The 26,485-nt window shown below is 41.7% G+C and overlaps 1 protein-coding gene across 4 annotated transcripts in view; it reads right to left on the bottom strand.

Annotated features, from left to right (window-relative positions):
• Nucleotides 1–143: 143 nt before the first annotated feature.
• phc2b (polyhomeotic homolog 2b (Drosophila)) overlaps nt 144–26,485 on the bottom strand; it is a 32,150-nt gene continuing 5,808 nt past the window's right edge. The window contains exons 1-15 of one of the 4 annotated variants that reach the window (XM_069533743.1): nt 24,652–24,803; nt 21,270–21,606; nt 19,022–19,183; nt 18,815–18,892; nt 18,137–18,298; nt 17,148–17,282; nt 16,542–16,842; nt 10,106–10,425; nt 9,050–9,332; nt 5,565–5,776; nt 4,484–4,613; nt 4,008–4,113; nt 3,804–3,918; nt 2,722–3,046; nt 144–2,607 (exon numbers count right to left, since the gene is read on the bottom strand). In XM_069533743.1, the coding sequence (XP_069389844.1) occupies nt 2,453–2,607; nt 2,722–3,046; nt 3,804–3,918; nt 4,008–4,113; nt 4,484–4,613; nt 5,565–5,776; nt 9,050–9,332; nt 10,106–10,425; nt 16,542–16,842; nt 17,148–17,282; nt 18,137–18,298; nt 18,815–18,892; nt 19,022–19,183; nt 21,270–21,606; nt 24,652–24,695 (2,865 nt within the window). In that variant the 5' untranslated portion in view covers nt 24,696–24,803 and the 3' untranslated portion in view covers nt 144–2,452. Of the gene's footprint in view, nt 2,608–2,721; nt 3,047–3,803; nt 3,919–4,007; nt 4,114–4,483; nt 4,614–5,564; nt 5,777–9,049; nt 9,333–10,105; nt 10,426–16,541; nt 16,843–17,147; nt 17,283–18,136; nt 18,299–18,814; nt 18,893–19,021; nt 19,184–21,269; nt 21,607–24,651; nt 24,804–26,485 lie in introns of those variants that run through there. The other 3 variants (XM_069533751.1, XM_069533753.1, XM_069533754.1) reach the window with 3 other exon arrangements.

Raw genomic sequence — 26,485 nt, 5'->3', positions numbered from 1 at the left:
CTTAAAGAAGAAAGTAACATATAACAAATACAGGCCAAAGCCTGAAAATACTTAATAATAATAATAATTTCCCCCTTTTTTATAATATATATATATTTGTATTTTCTACATCCACACACTCAAAAAATGTCCCAAGACAGAAATGTACTGCAAATTATTTATAACTGCAAAATGTTGTGTAACAAACCATTTCGATAAATACGAGCATTAAACAAAGCAGTATCTAAAAAAGTTGACCTTCCATCACAGCCACAGAACACAAATAGATATGATCATATTTTCATTAGAAAAAAAAAAAGCATTAAAAAACAACTCCGGGGCCATATTTATATATTTGCATATTTCAAAATATTAAACACCAATAAATTTCTGTTTTAAAATAACAAGGATAACTTAGAAAAAATGTCAGTTTCACACTTAGTTACAGTTTCTTTCCTTACTGGAGCTGCTATGTACAAATAAACTCGTTTGAATTACTGCACAGAAGCGACTCTCACTTAATGTGTCTCATAACCTTAAAGCAAATGAAAAAGAAAATAAGTGCCAAAAGCAGGGATATGTAGAGCGTAGCACACCCAGATTAGTTTTTATACAACTTAGTGTCCTATGAAACAGAGACAAAAATCATTTGTAATCAGTTTGAATCTACGGGGGAAAACTTGCAAATTCCTGGAGAGAAAAATCGGTCACAAAAGAAGCTGCTTGAATCAATTCTCTGCATTCAAGCTTTATATTCCAAAACAGTGGGAGTGCTGTTGAGAAAAAGGCAAAGGGGCACCTACTGAATTAGAATGAGCAAATTAAAAATGATCGCCGTCTTCTGTTCCCACTTCTCTCTCATTCAAACGCTAACAAAACTGTACAAATAACATGTATAATAACATAATGATAAATTCAGATTTCACTCGTGTGTCTTATGCTGCAATTTCCCAACGAACGTTGCAGCGTAACCCGACCCACACACAACTGAACAGTTTGTCGTACACTTCATCACCTCTTGTTCTTTCAGGCTTATTGTCTCCACTGAGTTTAACTGCCCTATTTACACCTGCTGTTATCATGTGATCTGTGTTCAGATGCGTTATCAGGTTCAAGACATTTGATAAAAGCCTGTTAGCCACTGCCCTCCTCCACAACCAGTGCTTCTCTTATCTTAACTCCGCCTGCACAGTGATCACATCTTAAAATGCTAAAGCACAGCAAGGCACATGAAAGCAGTACGAGTCATCTGAAGGTTTGTAATGGGCAGCTTGAACAGGAAGAGCTTTAGTTGGGTGATCCATCACTTCGCTTTTTCCTGAATCTGGCCGACCAGGAGCCTCCACCGGCCCCTCTGGGTTTAGGGTGCTGACCATAAACCTCAATGTTCTTTGTTGCATGTTGCTCCTCATCTCCTGATGGGCTTTATATACCAGGTTGAAATCTGATCACAGTGTGAGCCGCACCACCTGAAGTCTGGTGGAACTGAGAGCAGTTGCAAAGTGTCCAGCATCATTTGCACTTGCATCAGAGCTAAGGTTGGTAGGTCTGGAGAAACTAACAAGAGCAGGCTGCACCCCCTCCCATCAGCCCTCTCATCAAAGCAGTCTGACAGCCGCTAGAAACCGAATGTTTTCGTGACTCACCAACTTGACTCTGGCCATGGGCAGTGAGGGCATGGGCAGGTAAGTGACAGACAGGGACAGCAGCCAATCATTTCACTCGGCATGAATGAATTATTGGTTTTGTTTATTACAGTTCTGTGAGGGTCCCGTAATTTAATTTTTCAGGATCAGGATATGAAAACAATGTCAACAAATAAGATAAAAAGTGTTTCAGAAACCATTTTCCAACCCTGACTCTGGATCAGATATCAACCTGTCACATCAAGTATATTCATATACTCATCTATATAGGAATCCATGCTTCACAATTTGGCACAACTCTCACTGTGGCTGCAGCTAATTTGTGGTTTTTTTTGGCTGTTTCTTTGTTGTGCTTCTGGTGGTGTTTAAAGGCTGCTGTCACAGCGCCCATACACTGTACAGGCAACATCCTGCTGAGAACACAGAGGGATGGGGGAGATGAGCCAGACGAAGCACTCGTTTTGGTCCGGATATTAATGCAACACCATAGTAGCCATAAGTATCGTAAATAGAACAGCATCAGTTCCAGTTTCAACGGTCACGTGGTTGTTAAACATGAGCAGTTTGTGGAGTCGAGTCCAGTTGGAGTGAGATTCTGAAGAGCACCAGTCCAGTCGTGGAGAGAAGGCAAAGTCACAGTGCAGTCAGTACTCTGTGCTGTCAGTGCTACAGTGACACATCCTCTGCCCTGTGCCCGCCCACACACACACACACACACACACACACACACACACACACACACACACACACACACACACACACACACACACACACACACACACACACACACACAGAGAGAGAGAGAGATCAATACACACACTTTACTGCTATGAGTCTTTAAGCATGTTGATGCGTGCAAAGATCTTGAGTGCAGGCCCCAGTTTAATGTTCATGGTGCTCATGAGATGGTCTTCCTTTAACAGGAGCAGGGCCTGTCCATCGATCTCCTGAGACCGAAACTCGTCCGCGATCTCCTGACAACCTGCGTGAACAGGAAAAACAGGCTTGTGTCAACACAGTCGAACAGGATTCATAGGCAAAAATAGACAAGTGATTGATTCAGAACATTGATGAATGCACTTCCTGAAAAACTAACCTGGCAGTGAACAAATGAACTCGTAAACTTCTTCAACATTCCACTTGGTGGGGTCGTTGGGCAAGAACCGCTGACAGAGTGAAGGTGCATCTCTCCCAGCGCCACCCTCCTGGTCCGAGGCCCTGCTCGGTTGCCGGCGAACGGGGACCTGAGCCGGGGCCGGGGTCGGAGCGAGGGGGTCTGAGCTGGCTGGTGATAGGGGAGACGGTGGCTCCTCGTAGCTGGACATGTCCGAGCACGGGCTGGACTCCTCCTGACTGGGTTGCGAGGGATGTGGCGAGGACACAGAGCCCCCTTGTGTCTGCTGTGGCAACTGGGAAAGCTTCTGAAAAGGGGAAACATTCAGGTTTGACGTCAAGGATCTACATTTTGAGAAATGAACGGCTCATCAGTTAAACACTCCTGGGACATAATGTAAGTCACAGAAAGATTTAAGGGGTATTAAGTAAGATTTATACTGTACAACAGCTTCAAATGACTATATACACCTGCAGGGAGTTGATATGAGTGTTGGACTGATACCAAAGCCTTAATGATTCATTTGTCGGGTGCTGAACCTTCTTGATTATAAAACTCACAAATTGGTCCAGACATGAGACAAAAGCAACCCCAACTGGATATTCCAGACTGAACCCTTGAGACATTATATAACTCGAAATATTTGGGCTTGAAAAGATTGTCCTTAAGCCAAAACATATTTTTCAGCATTAAATACTGTAATTTCAAAGACTTTAGAAAAATCAAAGAGGTAAAAACTGTCTGAATAACGTGCGCAGGAGGCAGAAAATCTTAACCGACAGTTTCCCGTTTTTAACGGTCACCAATAAAGGTTGACAAGGATCATAGAGCACGTAATGACCCTTTAAAGGCAGAGGGAGATGATCAGGCACCGGCACAAATGATGCTTCAATTCATTAAAAGGCATGAGGTGTGAAAAGTGCGGAGTACAAAATGTGCAGGAGAGGCAGTATGTAATGGGAGGTAAAGTGTTGATGAGGAAGTTTTACAGCATGGAAGGACTGAATGTGTGTGTGTGTGTGTGTGTGTGCGTGTGTGTGTGTTGGTTGAGTTGTGTGTTCTACCTGCTTCTTAGCCTCCACACTGGAACGACCCTGAGATCTTCGTCGCCAGCGGTTGGTTGGTTTACTCCTCTCTGGACGGAAAAGGCCTATCCGCTTTGTGCAGCCCACATTGTACCTGTTCACAAAGATTCATTGCAGTTTTCATTAACAAAAAGCAGCAGCTGATTGTTTAAATAATAGCAAAATATAAAACAAATGACTTGCCTCTTTGCACAAACCATGGAGCAGAATCTTTTCGAGGCCTTGAAGGTGTAGGCAAAGTCGACCCAGCCGCAGTATTCACATGTCAGCTTCGGCTCTGGTTCTTTGTCTGTGGAGGAAGAAACGATATATAACCATGAGACACACATGAATAGACAGAGACACGCAGGATTGGGTGAAGAGATGCAGAAGCATGAGATGAGAATGAGACACAAAAAGGAGAGCATTGAGTACAGCACCATCATCCTTCATCTCAGAGGCTCATGATCTTTTAGAGTCTGTACCTCCAGTAATTGTATCTACATTAAATGTGAGTTAAGAACAGATGGGTGTACTGTTGATACACAGTACATTTATAAACCTTAAAAGTAGTACAAATAAAATTGTCGAGGTTGTGTTGGAGCACGCTGAGTTTCTTCAGCACGCTCATAAACTGATATACACACACTGGTGTACTTGTGGGATTCTCTTCGGCTCACCTGGCTGGTTCATGTCCTCTGGCTCGGAGTCTGTATTTGCTGCGTTGCTGACCGGAGTTTTGTCAGGGTCGGAGGAGAGCTGATGATCCAGCTTCTTTGGGCTGTCGATGAGAATGGGCAGACGCTCCACCTGGTGTAGAAAATAATTACAACTGTGAATAAAACGGTACAAGCTCCAGGAAAAAAGAAACAAAGCAAGAAGGGTTGAAATACAAACTGAAGTGAAGTTGGACCACCTTAACTGAACAACATCACTGTCAAAGACTAATCTGCATGGGTATATATTTTATAGCTTAAATATCAATCATCAAGAGAAAATGACCTGTCATTATTTTGATAATAAAGTTTTAGTCACATTCACCTAATCACACACACAAACACACATACAGAGCTTTATACACTGCGCTTTTCCTTCCACACACCATTTATACACTGAAGGTAAAGACACCGGGCTATATGGGGGTCCAGTGCCCGAGGACACTTTGACATGCACACTGGAGGAGACAGGGATTGAACCACCAAACTTCTGGTTGGTGGACAATCCTCACTACATCCTCAAGTCATCATATAACTTCCAGATGCTATGATCTTTCCTGCTGAATATAAACTATATTATTTCTGTTTGTTTAGCTCTTTACCTTTAGAGTGAGCATTTACACGAAATGTCCAGGAGGAGGCAGTGAGCCCAAAGTCTAAATCACATTAAACATTACAATGCACCTGAACAAAATGTTGAATTTAAATTCATTGTTTTTGAGCTGTTAAAGATGCGATGATGAAACACTAACGTCATATTCAAGGGAGACGACATGGAGTAAAGAAGGATTCCGATGCCTTAAGGTAAAGTAACTGAGAGACAGTGATGAAGCTCATTAGACAAACACTTTCATCCATCTTCAGAGTTCTACCTGACTAAAATTAATGACTGAATCAAACACAGGCTGTGAGTGATCACTACTAGGTGACAGGGTTTGTGTTTGCCTGCTGACAGCTCCCTGCAGGCATGTACACTGAAGAGGTGCAGTGGCTTCAGGTTGTTCATCATGTTTCCCTGCTGGTAGAACTGAGATCAGGCACTTACACAGACCGGGAACGGCTCGGCGCCTTCCTGGATGACAAAGCCTTCGATGACATGTGTGAGGACCTGGGGCTTGACGATGGCCTGTGGCAGTTTGTTTTCCCCGTTGTGCGGAGCGCTGCCCGTCACGCTGGGTACCTCGCTCTCATTTCCTGAGGTCATAGCTGGAGGTGGAGTCCCAGGTGCAGCGGACGGCTTCTTGGTCGAGCCCCCTCCTGACCGAGACATGAATATAACACAGTGCGGTTAATATTTAACAGCATGTCCTCTGTGAAGAATGGTCACTGCTGAGGTCAGTTTGAAATGACATCAGGGATAATTAGACAATTAATCATTTTTGTCATTTTGAAAACACAAAGCAAGAAGCCAGACGTCACAAATCCAAACATTTGATGATTTCCTTGTCATATGTGACGGTACACTATCACATAAAGATTGTTTGTTGTCAATCGATCAATAACTAATTTAACAACGGTAATTACCAGCCTTTTAATACATTTTCCGAGTCATTCTTTGAACTTCAAAACAATACTCAGGCTCGGTGATATGACTTAAAATCAATATCCCGATGATTTCAAACCTTTACCTTGTTTACGATTAAGGAACGATTTAAGTCAGTTAGAGGTTAATAATGTCCATGCCCAGCACTGAACAATACCAAACAATCAATTTAGTTTCTCAAATCTGAGTATTTGCAGTTTTCCTCACAGGATCAAAACCTTCAAATGCATTAAATTCATTATTAGTTGTGATCCAGAATTGAATTCCAGGTAAGATTTCAAAACACAGGAGGAGATTGTGAGTATCTCTGGTCCGGTTGAAGATTTATTCACTGTGGAGAAAGTTAAATGCTGGTTAACTCACCTTTATAATTGTAGTCACAGTCAACCCTGATATTTAAACTGGTGAAATATCTGGAAACTTTTGACTGAACTACGGCTTTAATTCACTGTATAATAAGTTATTTGTCTTCTTATGATCACACACTGAAGCGTCGGGTGCTAAACTAAACGTAACGCTAACTATTTAACACGCAGACAATGGATTGGCCATATCCGTCCAGTGTGAGTGACCCACTGTCGGTCCGTGAACGCATCATGTATCCGCCCTCACATGTCGACAACCACAAAGCGAAAGTAAACACCCGCCATGCTTTGTCCTCTAAAAGCCTCCAGCGCTGAATGAGAACAGTTTTCTTACCCCATCAACTTCGGCTGCGCACAGACAGTGAACGCGTCTGCTTTGGTTTTGAGCTGGTCTCTGTAACAACGGTCCCACAGACACACACCGACCCGCTGCTGGTCAGGTCTGATCGGGGGTTTTCACGCTGCAGCGTCGCTTTGACCCAGGACCCGCCTCCTGTTTCCTCCCACAGCAGCTCTGAGCCTCCACAGGCTGCTGCTGCTGCAGGACCACATGTTTCCACCATCAATCTTTATGTCCCAGCCACTGCAACCAGTTTACCTGTGACCACTCATTAAAGAGTCAAACCAGCCAAAAGACACGACTGCAGGGGCGTAGCACAGATATCTGGGGCCCACGCATGGGGTGTGGATATTTTTATACCTGAGTCGAAACATCCTGATTTTTATGATCTTTACCAGAGTGGCCAAATCCCTTCAAAAGGCCACATTTAAATCCAAGAGATCTGGATTTTCACAGCATAATGTACACACTCAGATAAAAACCCATACATATGTCGGAATGCTGGTTCAATTCAAAACAGCGTCTGCACACTAGTGGTAAATTGACCATGTAACTTTATAAAGCAGTCCCTGTAACTACACATGGACGATACTGTATCAAGGTCTCGCCAATACAGACTCAAACAATCAGAAGTTAGTCTTAGCTGTGAATCATGATGTTTAAGTCCTTCATCATTCCATTGAATCACAAAATAAAACCAAACTTACTGGAAAAATGACCATTTGAACAAACATCAGTGTGATAACAACAACCTAAACTGACAGAAACTGTAATCGTGAAACACTTATTTGATGTGTACTTTGACATCTTTATTTGATCCATGTCCCACCCCCGCACATGGGGGAGGTGGGGTGTACAACATATACTGCAGCCAGCTGCCAGAGAGGCTGTCAGGGTGAATTTTCGGACATAGTTCTAGCTCTAGACACGTAGCATGAATAATCAACACTGCAGAGGTGGAAAAGTTTACTGCAGCTGTTGTAGAACTAAAACTGAACAGCTATTTTTATATTTTGTGTCTCAGTGGGTCACATTCTCAAAGTTAATTTGTGTAAATGGAGCGATTCTGCCAGCTGTCATTCCTGGAGCAAACATCTGCATTTACAGAGAAGAGACAGTTTCTCTGAATGTCTGTTAGTATACAGCACAGTTGACATTTGACCAACTCAACAAAACCAAATTTTTCTCGAGAGGCTCTTTCTTTAAACGTCACATTTTTCTACAGTAAAAATACAAACCAACAGAAACTTTGCAGACAGTGGATTACCAAAATAGTTTCCTGCTCTGGTGCTGAGAAGTGTTCCACACATCACACCCAACTCATTGCCCATAAACAGCAATTTGTGGTTTACAGAATGTTTCATTTTACAAGAAACACAGCATTATAACTATTTTTTCAAACAGTTAGGACAAAAATCACTTTAGAGACTGATCTATGTCAACATTTATGAGGCACAAGTACTCAGTATGTGCTCAGCGAGAGGACTATAGCTGCTGCATGAGGAAATGACAAATGGCGTATAATTCAACTGTGGAAATCAAGATTTTGTTTACAGCACAGCGGCTCCATTGTCACAACTTGTCATCAAAAGCTGTCGTATCTTGTCATCTTCTCCTGCGTCTTCTTTTTCAACCTGAGATATTTGTCGGGTTTTTATTTTTTTAATTTTACCTCCATCACTCATCATCAAGACGGCCACTCACTCGCAGTGAATTTTCCTTTTGTATTCTCACATGAGCTAATTACAATGAGCGACAGGCAATTTCCAACATTTAACTGACTCAGACATTTGCGTTGACACATACAGCCCCTCTGGAAAATGTAAATGTCCCAACTTTGTGTTTGCAAATGGCTTATGTAAGGTGGCCAAAGTTGATGGGATATAACGTGTCAAACTCGTTGACCACCTCATAACCATGATGTTCCCTAATCACTACTGGTATACGACCCTTCTACAGTAAATGGTGTTTGCCAAAAGGTATTTTTATGCATACTTATACTATTATAAGTATTAAAAAGTAAGATCAACTAGTTCTTAATTACAGTTTATAAATATCAGCATTGATTTTCCTATCCACTCAAGAGTTGACCAAATCAATGAGAGCAGAGATAACGTTATAGATTCCACGTCAAGGTGAGAAGTTGTGCTTAACGCAGTTTTTAAACTGCTACCAGACTAACTGTCCCAGTAGCTAATCATTTCAAGAGTTTATTAACCAAAACATTAAGGTGTTCCACAGGGAGTCATTGTGCAGCTTAGAAAATCATGCTGAATCATTACCTTGTTGCTGAACAGCTGGTGTAATGGTATCGACCTTGGTCTGCTCTACAGGCTTGGCAGGTTGTGATGGTAAAGGTACAGGTTGCTGTTGCTGTTGTTGTTGTTGCTGCTGCTGCTGCTGCTGTTGTTGTTGTTGTTGTTGTTGTTGCTGCTGTTGTTGTTGCTGTTGTTGCTGCTGTAGGTGCTGTAGGTGCTGCTGTTGTTGTGCAGATGGGGTCGGACATGTCTCTCTGACCACCAGTGAGGTTGGCTTATCTTTACTGTCCTGAAGCAGCCGAGAAGCCTTCAATTGACATTAGGAACAAAAGCCAGAGGGCAAAAAACGTGAGAAAGAGGCATCAGGGGCCATAAATGCTTTTAATGTCAGTGACTCAAAAACTGAAAACCATTCGGTCTGGAAAACATCACACCAGTGGGAAAATATTACACCAGGAATCCCAAACTCAGAGGATCCCTTAATCACATGTGTGTCTTGGAAATGACATCAATACTGTGGGTGTTGCTGGAACAGTAGTTTTTGTTTTTCTGGTTTCAATGTATTAAATTCAAGATTGAGATCAACACAAAAAGTCAGGATGTTAAGTAGAACACCATGCCGTGCCTCATTAGAAACAAATGGAGGACAAACATGAATCACTTCCATTTCGCAATGTTGGAAAACAAGCAGAATGGATGATGTTTGGTAATTACTGTTAGAGGGACTGGATCTTAGCTGTATATAAAAATGTTTATTTTAGAGGATTTACTTTTATTAGACTACATTACAATGTTTGAAGGTTTTAAACAAATCAAAATAATAACTTGCTTTTGACTAAGCTACAGTTACAAGGGCTTTCCTTAAAGATCATATTTCACAATTTCTACCATAAAATATATATATACTGTACATATTCTTGTATATTATTGCATCATAATACTTAAGGATTCTGGGAAGAGCGCTGCAATCACAGTACCAGTCATGGTCCAACTACCTTTATGTGCTTAAACTCCAAAGATGCTAAGATCTACTTTTCTATTCCTCTATTGTTAGAGATGTTTGTGTGTAACTGTACTCACTGTTGGCTGTATTTGAAGGTTGATGGCGGTGAGCTGGACGGGTTGAGCTTTGGCGTGGCTGAGGGAGGAGTGGAGGGCGTGGGGGCTGATGGTGGAGTGGAAGATGGTCGCCTGCTGGCTGGGCATGGAGGGCTGGTGTGGAGCAGGTTTGGGCAGCACAGGGACAGGGTGCTGCGACGGCTGAATGGAGGCCGTCTGCAGCAGCTGACCTGTCGTCTTCTGGGAACCTGGACTCTGATGGACAACAAACTGCTGCTGCTGCTTGTGTTGCTGAACCAAGGACTGCGGCTGAATCTGGGTGTACGCTGGAACGAAAAAGACTGTGACACTTACAATATATAAAACAATTTTCAGACACTTAACTGCTGTCTCCACCATACACAGGCATTTCCTTGATTCTAAATTACTGAAGCATTCAAGCCTCACTTGCCAAGTGCACCGCATCAACAAATAAATAAATCAACAAAGTGAGCTAGAGATACTGTTGGTTAACAGCAATTGATTATTTAATCTGTGCTCAAACAATTATTCAATCATGAATGATTATAGTAATGACCATTCCAAACACCCTCTTTTGGAGGAAAATTGATCAATTGTCAGATTAATCAATAAGAAAAGTAACTGTTTGTTTTTGTCATTGAATTGATACACAATTAATATCACATTCCGCAATTTTATCACATGTAATTGTCTTCTAAAAAGTTGTTTAGAAATATCTTTACTACACTGAACTGTGACTTGCTGCAGACCATAAGAACCCAGTGTCTATCAGAGTCAGCGGCTCAGAAACAATGTCGATTGTAGGTGTCTGTTGTTCTGTGGGCGTCCCTTCACCTTCCTGTTGACAGGAGCTAATATTAAGGGCTGGTTGAAAGGTGCACTGTCGCGGCAGGTACAGTTTTGGCCTGAACATTACTCACAAATCGTTTCAAAACAGCCTGTCATCACCTGTCAGAGGTGCTGTGGGTAAAGAGACATCCTGAGCTCATAACCTGCCCCGGAGCTAAGGACACAGAACATCAATCTTGCATTGTGAGCATGTGTGAGTGGGTGAGTGTTCTGGCGAAGTAGCCTGAGGCTACTCAAACATTAGAAATGCCTCAGGAACGAACATGAGGAGCCAGCAGTCCATGACACAGTCTGGATAGAGGTAATGTTGAGTCAGTGGGTCCGAGTCACTCTGCTGCTTCCTTCATCTGAATGACTGTACCAGGAGGCAATAAGAACTAACAGACCCAGACATGTTACTGAAATCCAAACAAGAAGTGAGTTGCCCCTGCAGAGAAGAACTATACGGTAGCTTCTGCTACACGAGCCACATAAACATGGAGGTGTGTTTGGTAATGTTAATGAACCCCTCTCCAATAAATTCAAGCATGGAAAACTGCCAAGTACATCAGCATTTGTCTCAAATCCCCATGATCCTCACCCTCCTCCTCCTTCTCCTCCTCCTCCTGTTCTTTTCATGATGTTTTGTGTGGGTTAGGCTCCATCTGGTTTCAAAGTTTCCCTGCGAGAGACTAACCGCAGTCTGTGCCCTGCTGCGGAAAATGTAGATGTTTCAATCCAGCGGAGTTTGCATGTCATTAGTCCCTTAAATGCTACAGGATCTGCTGAAAACGGTTTTCTTTTTCACGTGGCGAGACACAGTGGAACCCACCAAAAGAAAATTGGGTTAGCTATGGCCTACGCAGACGATAATATTTACAGTGTTCAGAGCTGGGTGGATATACACATAAATTCTTGACTTTGGAAATGTTAGTTTAATGAGCCTATAGTTGAAACAGTGAGTTGACTAATCAATTAGTTAATTGACAGAGAAATAATCAGCAACAATTCTGGTAATTTAATACTTCAGTAATTTTCAGTCAACACTGAAAATAAGCAGTTGTGGCCAAGATGACAAATATAACTTTAAACTGTTTTTCCATGGTCTTTATCAGCAGATGCAGTTCGGTCGTCTTGTGTGTGCTGACAAAGACCAAATGTCTATAATCATGTCAACAGTTCTGTGAGGCTGCTGAGCAAAAATGAGGTTTAAATATTTCATGTTGAGAGGAGTCTTGTGGGAGTGTCTCTAGTTTTGAATGTTTGTCAAAACTGTGATAACAATTCATCACACGGTTGCTGAGATGTTTCGGTCTAGTCAGTGAAGTCAAGTGAAGAGCCAATAAAATGGTTTCCAGATATGCCAGCCACAAACAGATTTCTGTAATTATTAAATAGATCATTATAATGTTGTTGAAAATATGGCCCTAAAATCATAATATTAAACAAAGCAAACTGCCAAGAGTCAAAATACAGCAAAAGTTGTTTTGTTATTGAATTACAGCGCCCACAATCGAACTGTGCAGTTCCTACATTCCCCAGCTCGAGTCTGCTCAAATGAGGGGGAATTCTGAATCAGTGCACACCGGATACAAAACGCCGATCCCATGAATCCTGACAACTTTCTCAAGCCCCTAATGAGGAACAGAGAGAAGTCTTGGAGGAGGAGGAAGACAGGGGAATTAATTTTAACTGCTCTTCCCCCTCAAGGTCTTGGGATTAAGGAGAGGAATGACTCAGGGCCCCCACACACACATATGCAATCATACAATCTGAAGTCTGGCTTCCAACCCCACTTAAACATGCATATTTATCTATTGGTGCAGAGTTGTGCAATGCTCTGAGGTTGAGGACATTATATGCTTTCTAATGAGTTCATAGCACCGGGCCCTGGAAAATCCCTGAGGTTCCACATTCTCACTGGCTGCTGCTTTGGCTTAATTTCATAAAGTCACATTCGAGCTGCCTACAAATATAGAGCCACCTCAAGCCTGATCCGCACTTCAATACAATTGATCAGATACCTGCACTGACAGAGGGATAAAAACAAAATGCAGGGTCCTTCTACATAAAACATTTGTGAAGTAAAAGCTCAGAACCCAAAAGAATGGAGAGGAAGAAAAGCCGGGAGAAAACCAATGTTGGACTTCAGTATTCTAGCAGTAGCATACTGTACATCTTGGCCCTTTCAATCTATTGAATGAACTAACATAGTGGACATTTTAAAAGACAATAGACGAGGCCAAAACTGGTTGAATTATTTGCTCAGTTTCTTAAAAAGGGTTACTTCAGCACTTAGTGTCCAGGTTTTTTTGTGTGTAATCATATTCAAGTTAAACTGGCAACCGATGCCTTTGCTAGACGCTGCATAATTTAGCCAAGACACAAGCATCGTGTTCAGACCTGCTCTTTAATCTGTGAGCATGGTACTTTTGGGGGTTCCCTGCTGTGGTTTTTATAGTAAGGTGGCTCGTTTCTGCCAAGAGGAGGTGATCAAACAGTGACTGCAACAAGCCAGATGGCCAAACGTTGGTATCCAGCCCAATTCCTATTATTGGAGGAAAAGCAACAGACTTAATGTTTGTGAAGTTCACTGTTAATGGAAACATTGCTCCAAAATGAACTTTCGTCTTTTGGATAGCGAGATAAAAACCAAAAATAGCAAGCACAGTTAACCACACCTACTTTTTGTTGCTGTCTCAGCTCAGACCAGGCTTGTCTCTGTTGAGTCACGTTAAACACGAATAAAGACAAGATGAGGTTGACTAACCAGTTTTGATGTGAGAATATTTTTACTAATATGGTTAATATTCAGTTTGTGTGCCTCCTTAATTATTTACCAGCTTATTATCTGTTTTTTTCAGTTTTATTATGTCTTCAGGCAGAAGAAGAGACTTAACTTGAGTCAAATAAGTAATACGACATTGGAGAAAAAGAAAAAGCTTATCTTTGCTGCTGTTATATGGCAAATAATACCACAGTGGGACTAAAAAAGGGAGATCTTGTCAAGTCCACAATTGACCCAATAAATTTGAGCATGACACAACCAATTTAGGGTAGAAAGCAAAGGTAATATAGCAAATTAGAACAATCACTAAAAGCTCTTTTTTAGCAGTAATAAGTACATAAATAGACCAATTAATTAGATCCTAATTATATGTACAGTCATTAAAGCCAAGGTTAGAGACAGGATGTGAACTTATCACCAAGCATCAACCACAACAGACTTCTATTAGCTGGAGCAGGACACAGTTTTATTTACAAGAGACAGTGATGTGCCTGCACAAACACATTTTGTGATTTCAGTGAATCAAAGTGCATAATGACCCAGTCACACTCAAGTTGAATCCATCAGACAGCCGTGTTGCTTCTGCTCTTCCTGATCCACAGTGTATTAACTCCCCAGCATCTCGTGTGCACACCTGTCCCTCATGGCTTGCTACTATGGCAACTCATGTTAATTTTTTTCACTGTGCAGCCAGACTTTCTGCTTCCATCCTCCCTTTCATTTTATGTGAATCCATTACTGCAACAAAGCAAGACGCAGTTGTGCACCGACACATTGGGATAATCCCCACCCCCGCCACTTTTCCAGACACATGCTCCAAAAAACATACGAGCACACACTCATCTGAACAGGCAGACAAAAACAGCAACATGCATTAACAGCGAACTGCAGTGTAAATAAGGTTTACACTCATGTAAACTCCACATACACTAGATTCATACTTCATATTTTTAAGCTCATCCACTATAAAGTATTTTGTGTCTCATGAGGACCCTCTGGAAGATGAGATAATGCATCTGAAGGGACTTATCCTACAGACACTCTGGACTTAATTTGACTTAATCAGCTTGTAGTGCTGGCATATCCAGACAATTCACACAGCAAAGGAAGAGAAAAAAATAACAGCTGCCAACTTCCAATTACACAGTAAGTGGTTTAGAGAGACTCTTGCATGGCATTGTGCCTTTCACAGCTTCTAGTTCAGCAGCCCCACTGTTTCAGACGCAACCCAACACACTGTCTTTAATACGCCTGGTTTCACCCCTTCACTGAATGAATGGGTTTGTGATGCAGGCCCTGACATGTCACACTCCCAAGCCAAGAGAAAGCTATTAAAAGTGCAAAGAGTAAAAACACTTCTTCTCATCTGAGCTTACTATAAACACGAGAGCATGTTTCTACTGTATATCCGTCAGTGGCTTGAAGCCTCACGTCTATTAAAAGGTTTGAAATGTACATGTGCAGCACGCAGCCGCTGGAACAGAATCTGGCAGCTAAATCTATCTGCCCACAAAAAAACAAAAAAACTTTCCTATGGACCACTGAGTGTAGCTGTATGTACAGAAATAACACCTTCTAAAAAGGCAACTGGTTTAAATTTAACATACCCATCATTTACTGTGGACCATCCGTCAGAGACACAGACAAACACTGACAGGGGACGTCCTGAACCAGGGCTGGCTTATGGGACATTTTGACAGAAAGTGATTGATTACAGCTTGTTTGATCAACCTATCGATATTCAGGATTTTGAAAGTATGTTGTGACATACCTGATTTATAAATGTGTAAGAAATTATTTGACCAAGCTATCAGTGTTTCCTTTTGATTTTGGTTTCTTTTAGAATTGGGTGAGTGAGTATTTTTAAATGGTTTTCAGTGGGGCTGCTACTAACAACAAATATTCATTATGGATTAATGTCCTTATTTATTTTTGGTTTAAACCTTAAAGACCCGGTGTGACGTTTAAAGCCCTTTAAAGACAGATGAGACGTGTTCGCGTTTTACACAATGTTTTTAAGACATGAAGAAATACATCATGATTTGCTAAAATGCTGGCAGGAAAGGTAAAATGCATTGTGGGAAATGTAGTTTGATTAATTTTTGGTCGCTCTTAACATGCAACACTTTTTTAGTTGCATTTAAGACAATGGCTGACGATCTAAGTGAGAGAAGAGATACTGAAGCAGTGTTTCATTGACGAACAATGAAAGTAACAATGAACAGTCTCAGTCAGTTAGAAGCGTGTTTGAAGAGGGGGGGGTCTCTCTCTGAGTTTGCTGGACATGTACATTTTGTAAAAAAAGGTTCATTAAGTTAAAGGAAACAGCAATAATTAATAATGAAATCCAAATGTTTAAGCTATCAAATGATTTTTCATTTGATGCGTCTATCTGCTTTAAAGACTGACAAAGTTTTTGTCAGCGGTTGTTCAAAACAATGCTTACGTTTTAGAGTGCATTTTTATTCAGGAGACTTAGGTCTAAATGGGTTACTTGACCGGGCTATAAAATTTAAAAAGTGAAAAATGCCTATTTCTTCCAGGCGAAAGTGATGTCTTCATGTTTGTTTTATCTGTTTTAATATCTTGTAAGATGAAAGAGGGAGTAAATCTTCACAGTTTGGCTGCTGTAACTAAGTGTGTCAGCTTTAATATTCATATCAGTAATATTTATTATTTTTATTCCTTAAAAATGTTTCATTTTTCTGCAGAGGTCTGGGTCCTTTTGGTTTAGCTGTGATGTTCACAGGATCTGCTTCATGGCTAGAAGGCCTCCACTCTAAACACTTTTCAGGTAATGGGATTACAAGCGTTTCTTACCTGGGGCAATGAGAGACTGAGCGCTAACAGCCGTAACACTGCGGCTCATGTTTATGGCTCGGACTTCTGTGACTGCTGCACCCTCCCCCTTCTTCACTCCATCAGAGGAGCTGTCTGAGGAGCTGGTCCTCCCTCCTGCAGCGACCGTGCCGTGCGTTCCGTGGTTAGGATTCTTGATCAGTGGGGTGGGCTGGATGGGCACAGGACTCTGCTTCAGACTGAGAGCCTGCAGAGTCTGAGTCTGAGAGGAAGACGTTGTCGCCCCCTGCTGGCCACGGATGGCAAGGTTCTGGACCTGATTCTGGGCAGAAACATGGAGACAACTTTCACATTGGGTTAAATGAATAGATTTAACCAGTTTTCCAGAATCATGACACTATTAAAAGAAAAAACACAAGTGAAATATATTTGTTGTGTTTAGTCAGAATTGATCTGCTAAATGTGTTAAAATACTGAAACAATTTCACATTCTCCACTCTCAACTATGACGCTCACCTCTGCATTTAAGTATATATTTACATGAGGGTTCCAGTTCAGGGCATTAACAATACATTTGAGAGTGTAATTATAATTTTTGTGTTATTAAATAAATATAAAAACCTTTACCTGTGAGGAGGCCTGGGAGGAGCTGTCTGACTGGACAGCTGTCACGGTAGCTGTTGGAGTGAAGATCAGCTGAGGGGACAGAGGAACAGTCCGGCCGAGGCTCCTGGCCACCTGCACCAGGTTACTCTGCTGGGCCTTAGGAGAAAAGACAAAAAGGAGAACTGAATGAAAAAAAACAGGGTTTATGGATTTGATTGTTCTTTTATATAAAAAAACAGTTGAGGCAAATTAAGGGTTAAAAAGCCACAGCACAGAAATACACATATTTCTTTCAAAAAAATATGTATTGTATGATATACGTTCACAGTTTTGGACATCAAATGGTGAATATGTGGAAAAACAATCGATTAAAAGAAATGAAAATCTCTGTAGGGCTTAATTCAACATGAATGAATGCAACAGAAGCCTGCACCATAAATAAAAGCTACGACGTTCTATCCTGACAAATGTGTTTTGCTGCCTTTCAGAATGATGAAAGACATCCCATAATGCTGTGTACTTGGTTATAATGAGGTGGCAGGAACAGTCTGTTTGTACTGCCAGCTGCATTATTGACAGCAAATTGAAACAAACAAGTTACCGACAACCAGCTGCACCAAAATAGTCCAGTGGAAGTGAAGACTATATATTCATTCAGCATTTCTTCAAAAAAACAACAGGAGCTTAACCTACAGCCAAGGTAACGCCTGTGTCCTCAGAGCATTCATACATATTCAAGGAATTCTCCTCTGTGTTTGAAATGAGCCCTGTGGGGCCGGACAGATCATCCTGACCACCTACTCTCGTGGCAAGATGAACATAAAGCACCAATTACTATGGGAGAAGATGCGTGCATAACATTCATGTATTTATAGAAGTGGTGAGTGTGTGTGTGTGTGTGTGTGTGTGTGTGTGTGTGTGTGTGTGTGTGTGTGTGTGTGTGTGTGTTTGTGTTTATGCATATATGCACGCTTATGTAAATGTGCCAGTGGCTATGCCCCAGGTCTCACCATCTGTGCTCGCAGGTACATCTGTGCCTGGCTGGCCATGAGTGTGGGGCTGGATGGACTGCCCAGCAGAACAGCTTGCTGGGAAATACTGGTGGGGGTGGAACTAATGCTCTGGGCCCGGCTGATCAGCTGAGCTGCCGCTGGGGACGTGGTCTGGTTGATCTAATGGGGGAGAAGACGAGCAGGATAATTAGTTTACACACCTCTGTACGTGTACAGATATGTTTATCATCATAAACCTACCAAAAGGGTTTCCACACTTTCTGTCACATCAAATTCAAGAGCTTCTAAAAGGCCTTTCTACACCAATTACCTCAACACGAATAGTCAACCATCACAAAATATCATAATAGCACCAAGAGTCATTTTGAGTAAGAATATCAATAGAACTTCAATTTCTAATTTTGCTATTTTCAAAAAACTTTTAAGGAGTTCTGTGCTTTTTCACAAATTATCAAGGATTTCAAGGACTCATTGGACCTCAAATATACAACACGTGGAGCATTCCACAACTTAGTACATTACCTAAACAGCACAATGCACAGAGCTGATGCTGTCAGGGGCCCAGATTTCTTTAAGTGCTAAATCAACTTAGTTTCGTGATAATCTAATGAACAACAATGACTTAAACTTAAGAGGCTTTTAGCGGACAGACCCAACACTCAAAAGTGCACTTACCGTAGCCTGAGTAGATCCTGTCTGCTGAGATGAAGTGCCGTTCTGCGAAGAGCTTTGCCGTCCAGCTGCTATACTGGCCTGACAACATGAGTGAAGAATAAGTGTAAATGAGAGAGATACCAATTCCAGAAACAAGTCTTGCATCAGGTCAACAGCAATGATAATCTCTCCACCATGTGAATGATTTATTCTTGTTCAGTTACTGACCTGCTGTACAGCGGCCAGGCTCTGGAGCTGAGCGGTGCTGAGGCTGTGCTGTTGCTGGAGGGCAGCAGTTTGCAGCATCAGATGCTGCTGCTGGGCAGCGTACATCTGCTGCAGGTACTGTGCTGCTGTGTTAGGCTGTCTGTGTAGTGCATTCTGAAACACCTGAAAATAAAGACAGACAAACAAACAAACAAAGATATTTGAGTAATGCACTCTGCACACAACAAGAGTTTGGCTTAACTAAATTTAATTGGGCCAAGAGACAGAAGACGAAAGACACAGAGATTCAGCTACACTGCTACACAAACATCAGTCCCAAATCCTGCATGAATAGTAAAATGGCCTGTATTCATAAAGCAGATTTTCCAGCCTCGACCACTCAAAGCACATTCACACATACTTCTACAAAGAGAGCTTTTTCTGTCACACACCATTCATAGACTGTCAGTACAGCCGTCAGGGGCAATTTGAGATTCAGTATCTTGCCTAATGACACTTTGGAATGCTGACTGGAGGCGAGGATTTAACCAACGACCTTTTGGTTGGTGGACAACCCTCCTCTCCACCTCCTGAGCCCTGCATGAAATAACAACGCAGCTGTCAGAACCTCAAACACTGTGTGAATGTGTTACCTGCCTCTTTCCAACATTCCCAAATCACACACCTGCTTCCAGCTATTTCCCATCCCCCACACGCACACATACACAGCTGTGTACAACACTGTGTGAAATCATAACGTTGTATCTGCAGTCTGCAACAGTGTCATAAAATCTGCCGGTGGCCCCACAAATGTCAAAGCAGAGTGAGCACTTGAAGTTAAATTACTGCGAGACACAATCAAAACAAGGCAAGTGATCCTGGCGTTCTTAGCAGATACAGCTTTAACTAACGGCATAAATGGTTATGAGGCAAAGTGCTTTTTTATTTACAGGGAATGTGCCTAAACTTGGAAACAGGAAACTAGACTGTCAGCTGCAATTATGTGAAAAATGTATCCTCCTCAGGGTTAGGATGAGGGTCCAGTGAATTACTGCCTGTGTTTACTTTATATGACATAACTCTATGGGCTAATTCTGATTAATTTGAAAATAAAAATTATAAAAATTGTATTTACTGTATATATTTTTAACAAAGAGCTTTAATGATTAGTCAATTCAATCAATTTGTTGATCACCACAAAATTAGATCGCTAATGGAAAAGCATGGAAAAGAAAATCTGTCTGGTTGGACAAAATAAAGGTTTTATTATTTTATAGTTAAATTAATAATTAATTGACAGCATTGTTAGATAAATGTATAATTAAATATAATAATAATATGTTGCAGCACTAATGTCACTACCATAACAAGCAACTGACAAATGATGGTTGACAATCACGGTATTGAATCAGAATGCATTGTCATTGTACTGTGGATTAGATCACAGACTGTGTATTTACATATATTTGACTGATGAGATAAACACAATTGAAGTGTTTCAAAATGTGTAAAACTTGCAAACAGACACATAAAATCTCAATCAAAGTCAGCAACAAAGGTCTCAACAATTCTTTGACCAAAGTTTAACAAAGCTAAACCACTGGGAATAAATCCTCAACCTTCACCTCTGGAGGTGCCCCCTGCGTGGTTGCCAAGCAACCAGAAAGGATGTTGACCTGTGGTCTGTGGTGTCAGTGGACCATACAGACCCACATCTCTTGGAATGAGGGTACAATTAGCAGGGATCCAACACATACATGCATTCAGCTCTGATTGACCACAGCTGACCAGCAGTCCCTTAAGCTCAGGGGGCGTTTAGCTGTCAATAGCATTTGCCCTCTAACTGTCAGCAGGGTGAGCACGAGGAAAGGAGGGTGAGATGACACAAAAACCCTGCTGTCAAAGCATCAGCACTAAAAGTTGAGTGGGCCTTATTCAGGGAGAGTAAGCCTATGCAGAGGTTTATCCCAGGGTCAAAGGGTCAAGAGCAGTAAAGGACTGAAAGCATTCCTCCCTTCAACCTGAACAAATCCTGAGTTGTGACGGTTTGTTTGAGCTGCCGTCATCAGTGCATCGATCAGAGAGAGAAGTGCCTCTTATTTCATTCAAATGCTCTGATTAGAAACTGAACAGACAGGCTTTTGTGCACCAACAGAGGGCAGTAGAGCAGAGGAAAGTGTGCTTCTGTATGTGCATCTCAATGTGAATGAGGTCCAAGTTTGTATAACACACACACAGCTGTCAACAATTTTATTCAAGCCAAGCTCACCTGCACTGTTTGTCGGTCAGGTATCCTGTACACAGATATCTGAGGCACTGTCTGTCTTCCTGTTGTGGTACTAATACTGGAACTACTGGTAGTGTTACTAATACTGCTGCTGTTATTATTACTACTACTACTACTGGTGGTGGAAGTAGTAGAAGTAGTATTGGAGGCACTACTACTGCTGCTGGCAACGGTGGTGGTGGTGGAGGAGCTGGTGGTGGAGGAAGTGGTGGTCCCGGTGCTGTTAGCCGTGGAGGCAGGGGCCCCCGGCTCACTCTCCATGGTGCCCTCTGCTCTTCTCACCTTTGACCCCCGGCTCTTCTGAATGGCTCTCCTGTGCCTGGAAGAGAGAGAGAGAGAGGGTAGAATGAGAAAAAGGACACACTATTTTCCATCCAATTTCCAAACCCAAATTATATTTTTTTTCATTCACAACACAAATGAAGTTAAAATTCCACTGCACATGACATTTCAAGAACCGCTCAACTTCAATAAAACGTGACACCACTAATACACATGAAAGAATTATCAGAAATCAGTTAATGAAATGTGAGCAGTGAATGTATTCATTTCAAAGTATTTTCCATCTTAAGCAAATTTGAATAAGTAAATGTGAACAGTCAATGACCTGCCAAAAGTTTCTGCAACCAAAGGCATCGCCCTAATTTCAATCAAAACAGTAAGCAAGGTTAAACTCACAGTGAGCAAAACAGCTCAAAATACAGTGTCTGGGAATAACAAAGAAAAAAATATTTATTGTGATTACTGAAAGCCTGTATTTACAATTATAATTATAATTGATCATGGTATATTTATTTAATCTAAAATTAAACAAAAAAACTTCACTGACAGCCCTGAAATCTTAATGGATGCGCTGTCTACCCAGACACCTCAACCAGCTTTGCAACAACACTCAAACCTCTTATATTCCCGGTATAATCCATGTGACTGCAGATGTGAACACAGCTGTGAACAATAGAGCAAGGTTAAGAGGGTCATTACACAAATCTGCTGTACGACCTGAGCATCATGGGAAACGACTAGTTCCTCTGAAAGTCTGTTGTTTTAATGCATTCACAACAGAAATACTACATCTAAATTTAGCAGCCAGTAAAAAACTACTCTTGTAGTAGCCTAAGATGACAGTCACTAACTCTGAAACACTCGATGAGTCTGACTTCCTTCTCAAAAACAAAAAGTGGGGCAAGGCCGAGCGTGGTAGCTGGCTGACATTAGTGGTTACTGAATTATATCTTAAGCAGTGGAGCTTTTAACCTAAATGAGAACATGCATATTTCATCAAAGCTCAAAGGCAAAAGTACAACCATATGATCAACAGCCCCAACATTATAGGCTTAATGATTTCTCTAAGTCCTCCATATTTAAGAGTCCAGTCTATTTGTTAAGCTAAAAAGTAATTTGTTTATGTAAAACAATGTTTACGACATTGGCCATCTTTACTTCTACATCCGTTTGCTCTTGTCAATCATGATCATTGACAAAAAAAAGCACAATGATTTAAGGCCCTTCCATAAAAGGCTTTTTAAGGGTTGGTCCCCTGGTGCTCTGCTATCCATTAGCACAGGAGGAAAAGGTCCAGAGCTCTCTGAGAAGATAAGATGGAGGACAACCCGGCATGAGAAGTGAGAAGAAGTCAAGGCAAAAAAACAGCAAAGATGAAGTTGTGAAAAGGATATGAGGCAACTTCAGAAGTCTTTGATGAAGCTGAGCTCTTACAAAAAAGATAAGAATAAAAAGTTATCAAACAGATTGAGATGCTGGTGGTGTAGAAAAGAAGGAGGGATTAATGAGAGTGTGGGGAGGAGAATTCAAACAGCGTGACAGCTGATGTAACAGAGCTGAAAAGAAAGGCCAAAACAGGGAGGATGGAATTTCTAGCCCTGAGGTTAGAGGTGTACACATGAAGTTGATGGGGGGGATTGCTGGAGGGGAAAAAGCGCATGAGAAGGTCGAGGGTTGGGTGAGTATGTTGAGGGTTTTAAATGAGCTGGAGTAAAGAGAGCGGGTGTGATGGAAGTAATTAAATAAGGAGCAATGCTGCTGCCATGCCGCAACTCTTAAGCTATTTCCTCCTCCTCATTATTCTTTTGAGCGGATTAGGGGCCAAAGCACAGCTCGATGGCCCACTTATGCTACAAAGCAGACTTGGAAAGAAACTGCAATCTCACCGAACCATATGCTTTTCCTTAAAATGGCAGCTTGGAAGAACCTAAACAGCTTTAAAATATCTAAGTAAACAAATAGGGCACTGAATGAACTGCATGAACTCTAAATGAAAACTTTACATGATTGTTAATATAAAACACAAATTTTAATTAAATTAGTGTAAATATTATCAATGTTGAGAAAATTAAACAAAATGCAAATTAGGGTGTTTTAGAATTATCGAAGCAAGATTATCAGGGATGAATCCCAGGCAAAACTGTAATTTACTATAACTCTAATTTGCAAAAAAAAAAAAAGAAAAAAAAAAAGAGTGCTTGTCATGACTCGAAAATTTCACATCTACATATTTGTTTCTATGTAAAAGCTGATATCCAGGTAAGGAAACAGTGGGTTCATGGTTGTAAACAAAGCACAGCTGCTGCCAAAGCCTGCCTGCCTGTATGTATTCATTAGCCTACATCCCAGTCTGCTTCCCATTGCCTCCCTGTGTGTAGATGAGAGGGAATCCCCTCTGGTAATATGCCTTCAGTTCATCCCCAGTCATTCTGAGAGGAATCACCCATCCATCAGGGAAGGGGGTATGATGGAGAACCCCCCCACCCCCATAAATATATACAAGCACACACAGACACACACACACTCCAGTTTTTAACCTTATACCAAGCTTTGCGCTGATACCAGGGAAAAACCTGGTACAAATGAAAAGTGGCAGAGCCAGTGTGTATGAGAGCACATCAAAGCAGCACCGGCAGTGTACAGTGCATTTGCAAAGACCCGCTCAAAACCATAACAACACAATTTCAGCTCTTTGCATCCCTCACAAGAGGACATATTGATCTACTCATGCCGGCGCTACAGGACCGCAGGAACCGGCTGTCAGTATCTAGAGGATTTGCACAGCCTGCAGGAAGATGAGAGCTGTTAAGAGTCTGTCAGACAGACTGGCTGTCTCTCCAGAGCTAAAATCACAGTGAGGAAGTGCAGGAGCCTCAATCAGTGTCCACAGTAAGCAAAACTCTGATGAGCCACATTAAAATGTACCGCAAGAAAACATTTGTCAACTGCACCAATCGATTGATGTGTGATAATGGCTTTAACAGCCATGCAGCTAGGAGATCCAGAGAGAAATGTATGCCTGTGTGTGGATGGGGTACTCTGCTGCTGCTGAGACAAAGCCCCCTAACCCTGGTGCTCCTACCTCCTCCGGCCCCCCCAACGCGATGCAGGGGTATGATGCCCCATCCCCCGGGAGTGTGCTGTCCTCCTGCAGGATGTTGCTCTTCTTTGTCTGCCAAACTGAGTGGTTGGCTGGCTGGTTGGCTGACTGAGTGAATGAGTGAGCGTGTGCGAGTGTGTTCCTGTGCTGCATCCAAACCCCCAGCCCCGCTTTTCTACCCCCAACACCCCGCAAGCTCGTCGTCCCAGCATCAACACCCCACTCCACCAACCAGGCCACGGCCTGCCTCCTGATTATGTGGTATCCTAGCGACAGCCAACGGGGTGCCTATGGATTCCCCGTGCAGAGCAGCATGCTGATTGGACAACGGGATCCTCTCTAATGAAGATGATGGTAATGATTTTACTCCGTCTTTCCCCTCCCCCTCTGCTGCTGCCTGAAATTTTTTAGGATACATAGACCCTCTAACATAAGGTGGACTGTAATCATCACGTTAATTATTTTTTTATGAAAAGCCAAACACCTAAGGTAATGAGGCATATCATTAAAACAACAGCACTGAGATGGCATATCCTTTATTTTGCCTAGTATTGGTCTGGACAGCTGAAAATTGAAGGCTCAATTTCCATTTCAGTGCCTCAAATTTGGAGACTGCAGGTTTTAAACCATTTATAGAAAGGACAATTTCCACAAATAACCTGCAACTGAACACCTAACCCATCATTTTACTAGCAGGCCAGCAATCAGCATCAATTTTGAGGCTTGAGGAAAAAGAATTGATCCACCAAGACAGCCATTACCAAGTAACTATCTGCTATGTAAGGTAATGGTAGAGTATACCTTTAGCAAAACGTACCATAAACCTGCTAAACTCCTGCTAAAACAGCACCATTAAAGCTTAATGGAAACCTATGAGACATATTTTAAACATTCGCAGCACAATGGTGACAAGCCCTGAATTAATGCAATTGTGAAAATGAAATGCAAAACAATAAAGGTAGAAAATTGCAGGTCCCTCTTAAAAGTGAAATGGGATAGCTTTGCATTTGAATTCAAACCTCTCCTTAATGACAAACAAATGCATTTATGTGGAATATGGAAGATAAGACCAGAGGATAATAACATACTTATGGTCTGTCCCACCACATTAACACGCCACCCAGCTGTCTACATGTATGACATGTAGCCATTTGAATCGTTTGCTGGTGCAATGTGGTATTGATTGGGGCCAACCATGCGTGAACCTCATTGATTATTATCTTGTCATTAGCATATAGATTAGCTGGCGGTGGAGCCAGACATGCAAGCCTCGAGTCTCACACTTGGCGAGCAGAGCATGTGTGCGGCAGAAGGGGGGGGGTGTCAAAACAAGAGGAAGAGAACAGAGGTCGGTTGGATTTGTTTGGGATGTGCTGCTTGATGTTGGACGTCAAGATCTAAAGGCATGGGACCCCAAACTGCTTTGAGATAAAAGAATAAACAGAGTGGTCTCAGTGAAGTGAGGTGTCGGGGTGATCTAGCAAGATCTCTTGAAGAGAAATAAAGTCAACCTTTTTCCCCCCAAAGAAGACTATTGCCTAACAAGCTCTTCTGGGTAGAGGTATTATAATAAATGATGTAAGCCTTCCTTTTAGATTTTCTTCATCTCTGCCAGCCCATGTACTCATAGTTAGCTTAAGAATATACCAATACATGTACTCCATACTCATTATGATTCATTTTAAAAGTCTGAAATAAAACCAAAACATGGCATAAAGAGTTCCAAAAGAACAAACTGTACTGAAACAGTCCTTGTTGATTAAGCCCTTATAGAGCTTAATAAATTAATTAGATACTGTCTATGTCTGTCTTCACT

Source organism: Paralichthys olivaceus, chromosome 2, assembly GCF_024713975.1.
Source record: "Paralichthys olivaceus isolate ysfri-2021 chromosome 2, ASM2471397v2, whole genome shotgun sequence".
Lineage (NCBI taxonomy): Eukaryota > Metazoa > Chordata > Actinopteri > Pleuronectiformes > Paralichthyidae > Paralichthys > Paralichthys olivaceus.
Note: the sequence above shows the minus strand (reverse complement) of the source record. Positions and strands in the feature narration are given on the sequence as shown.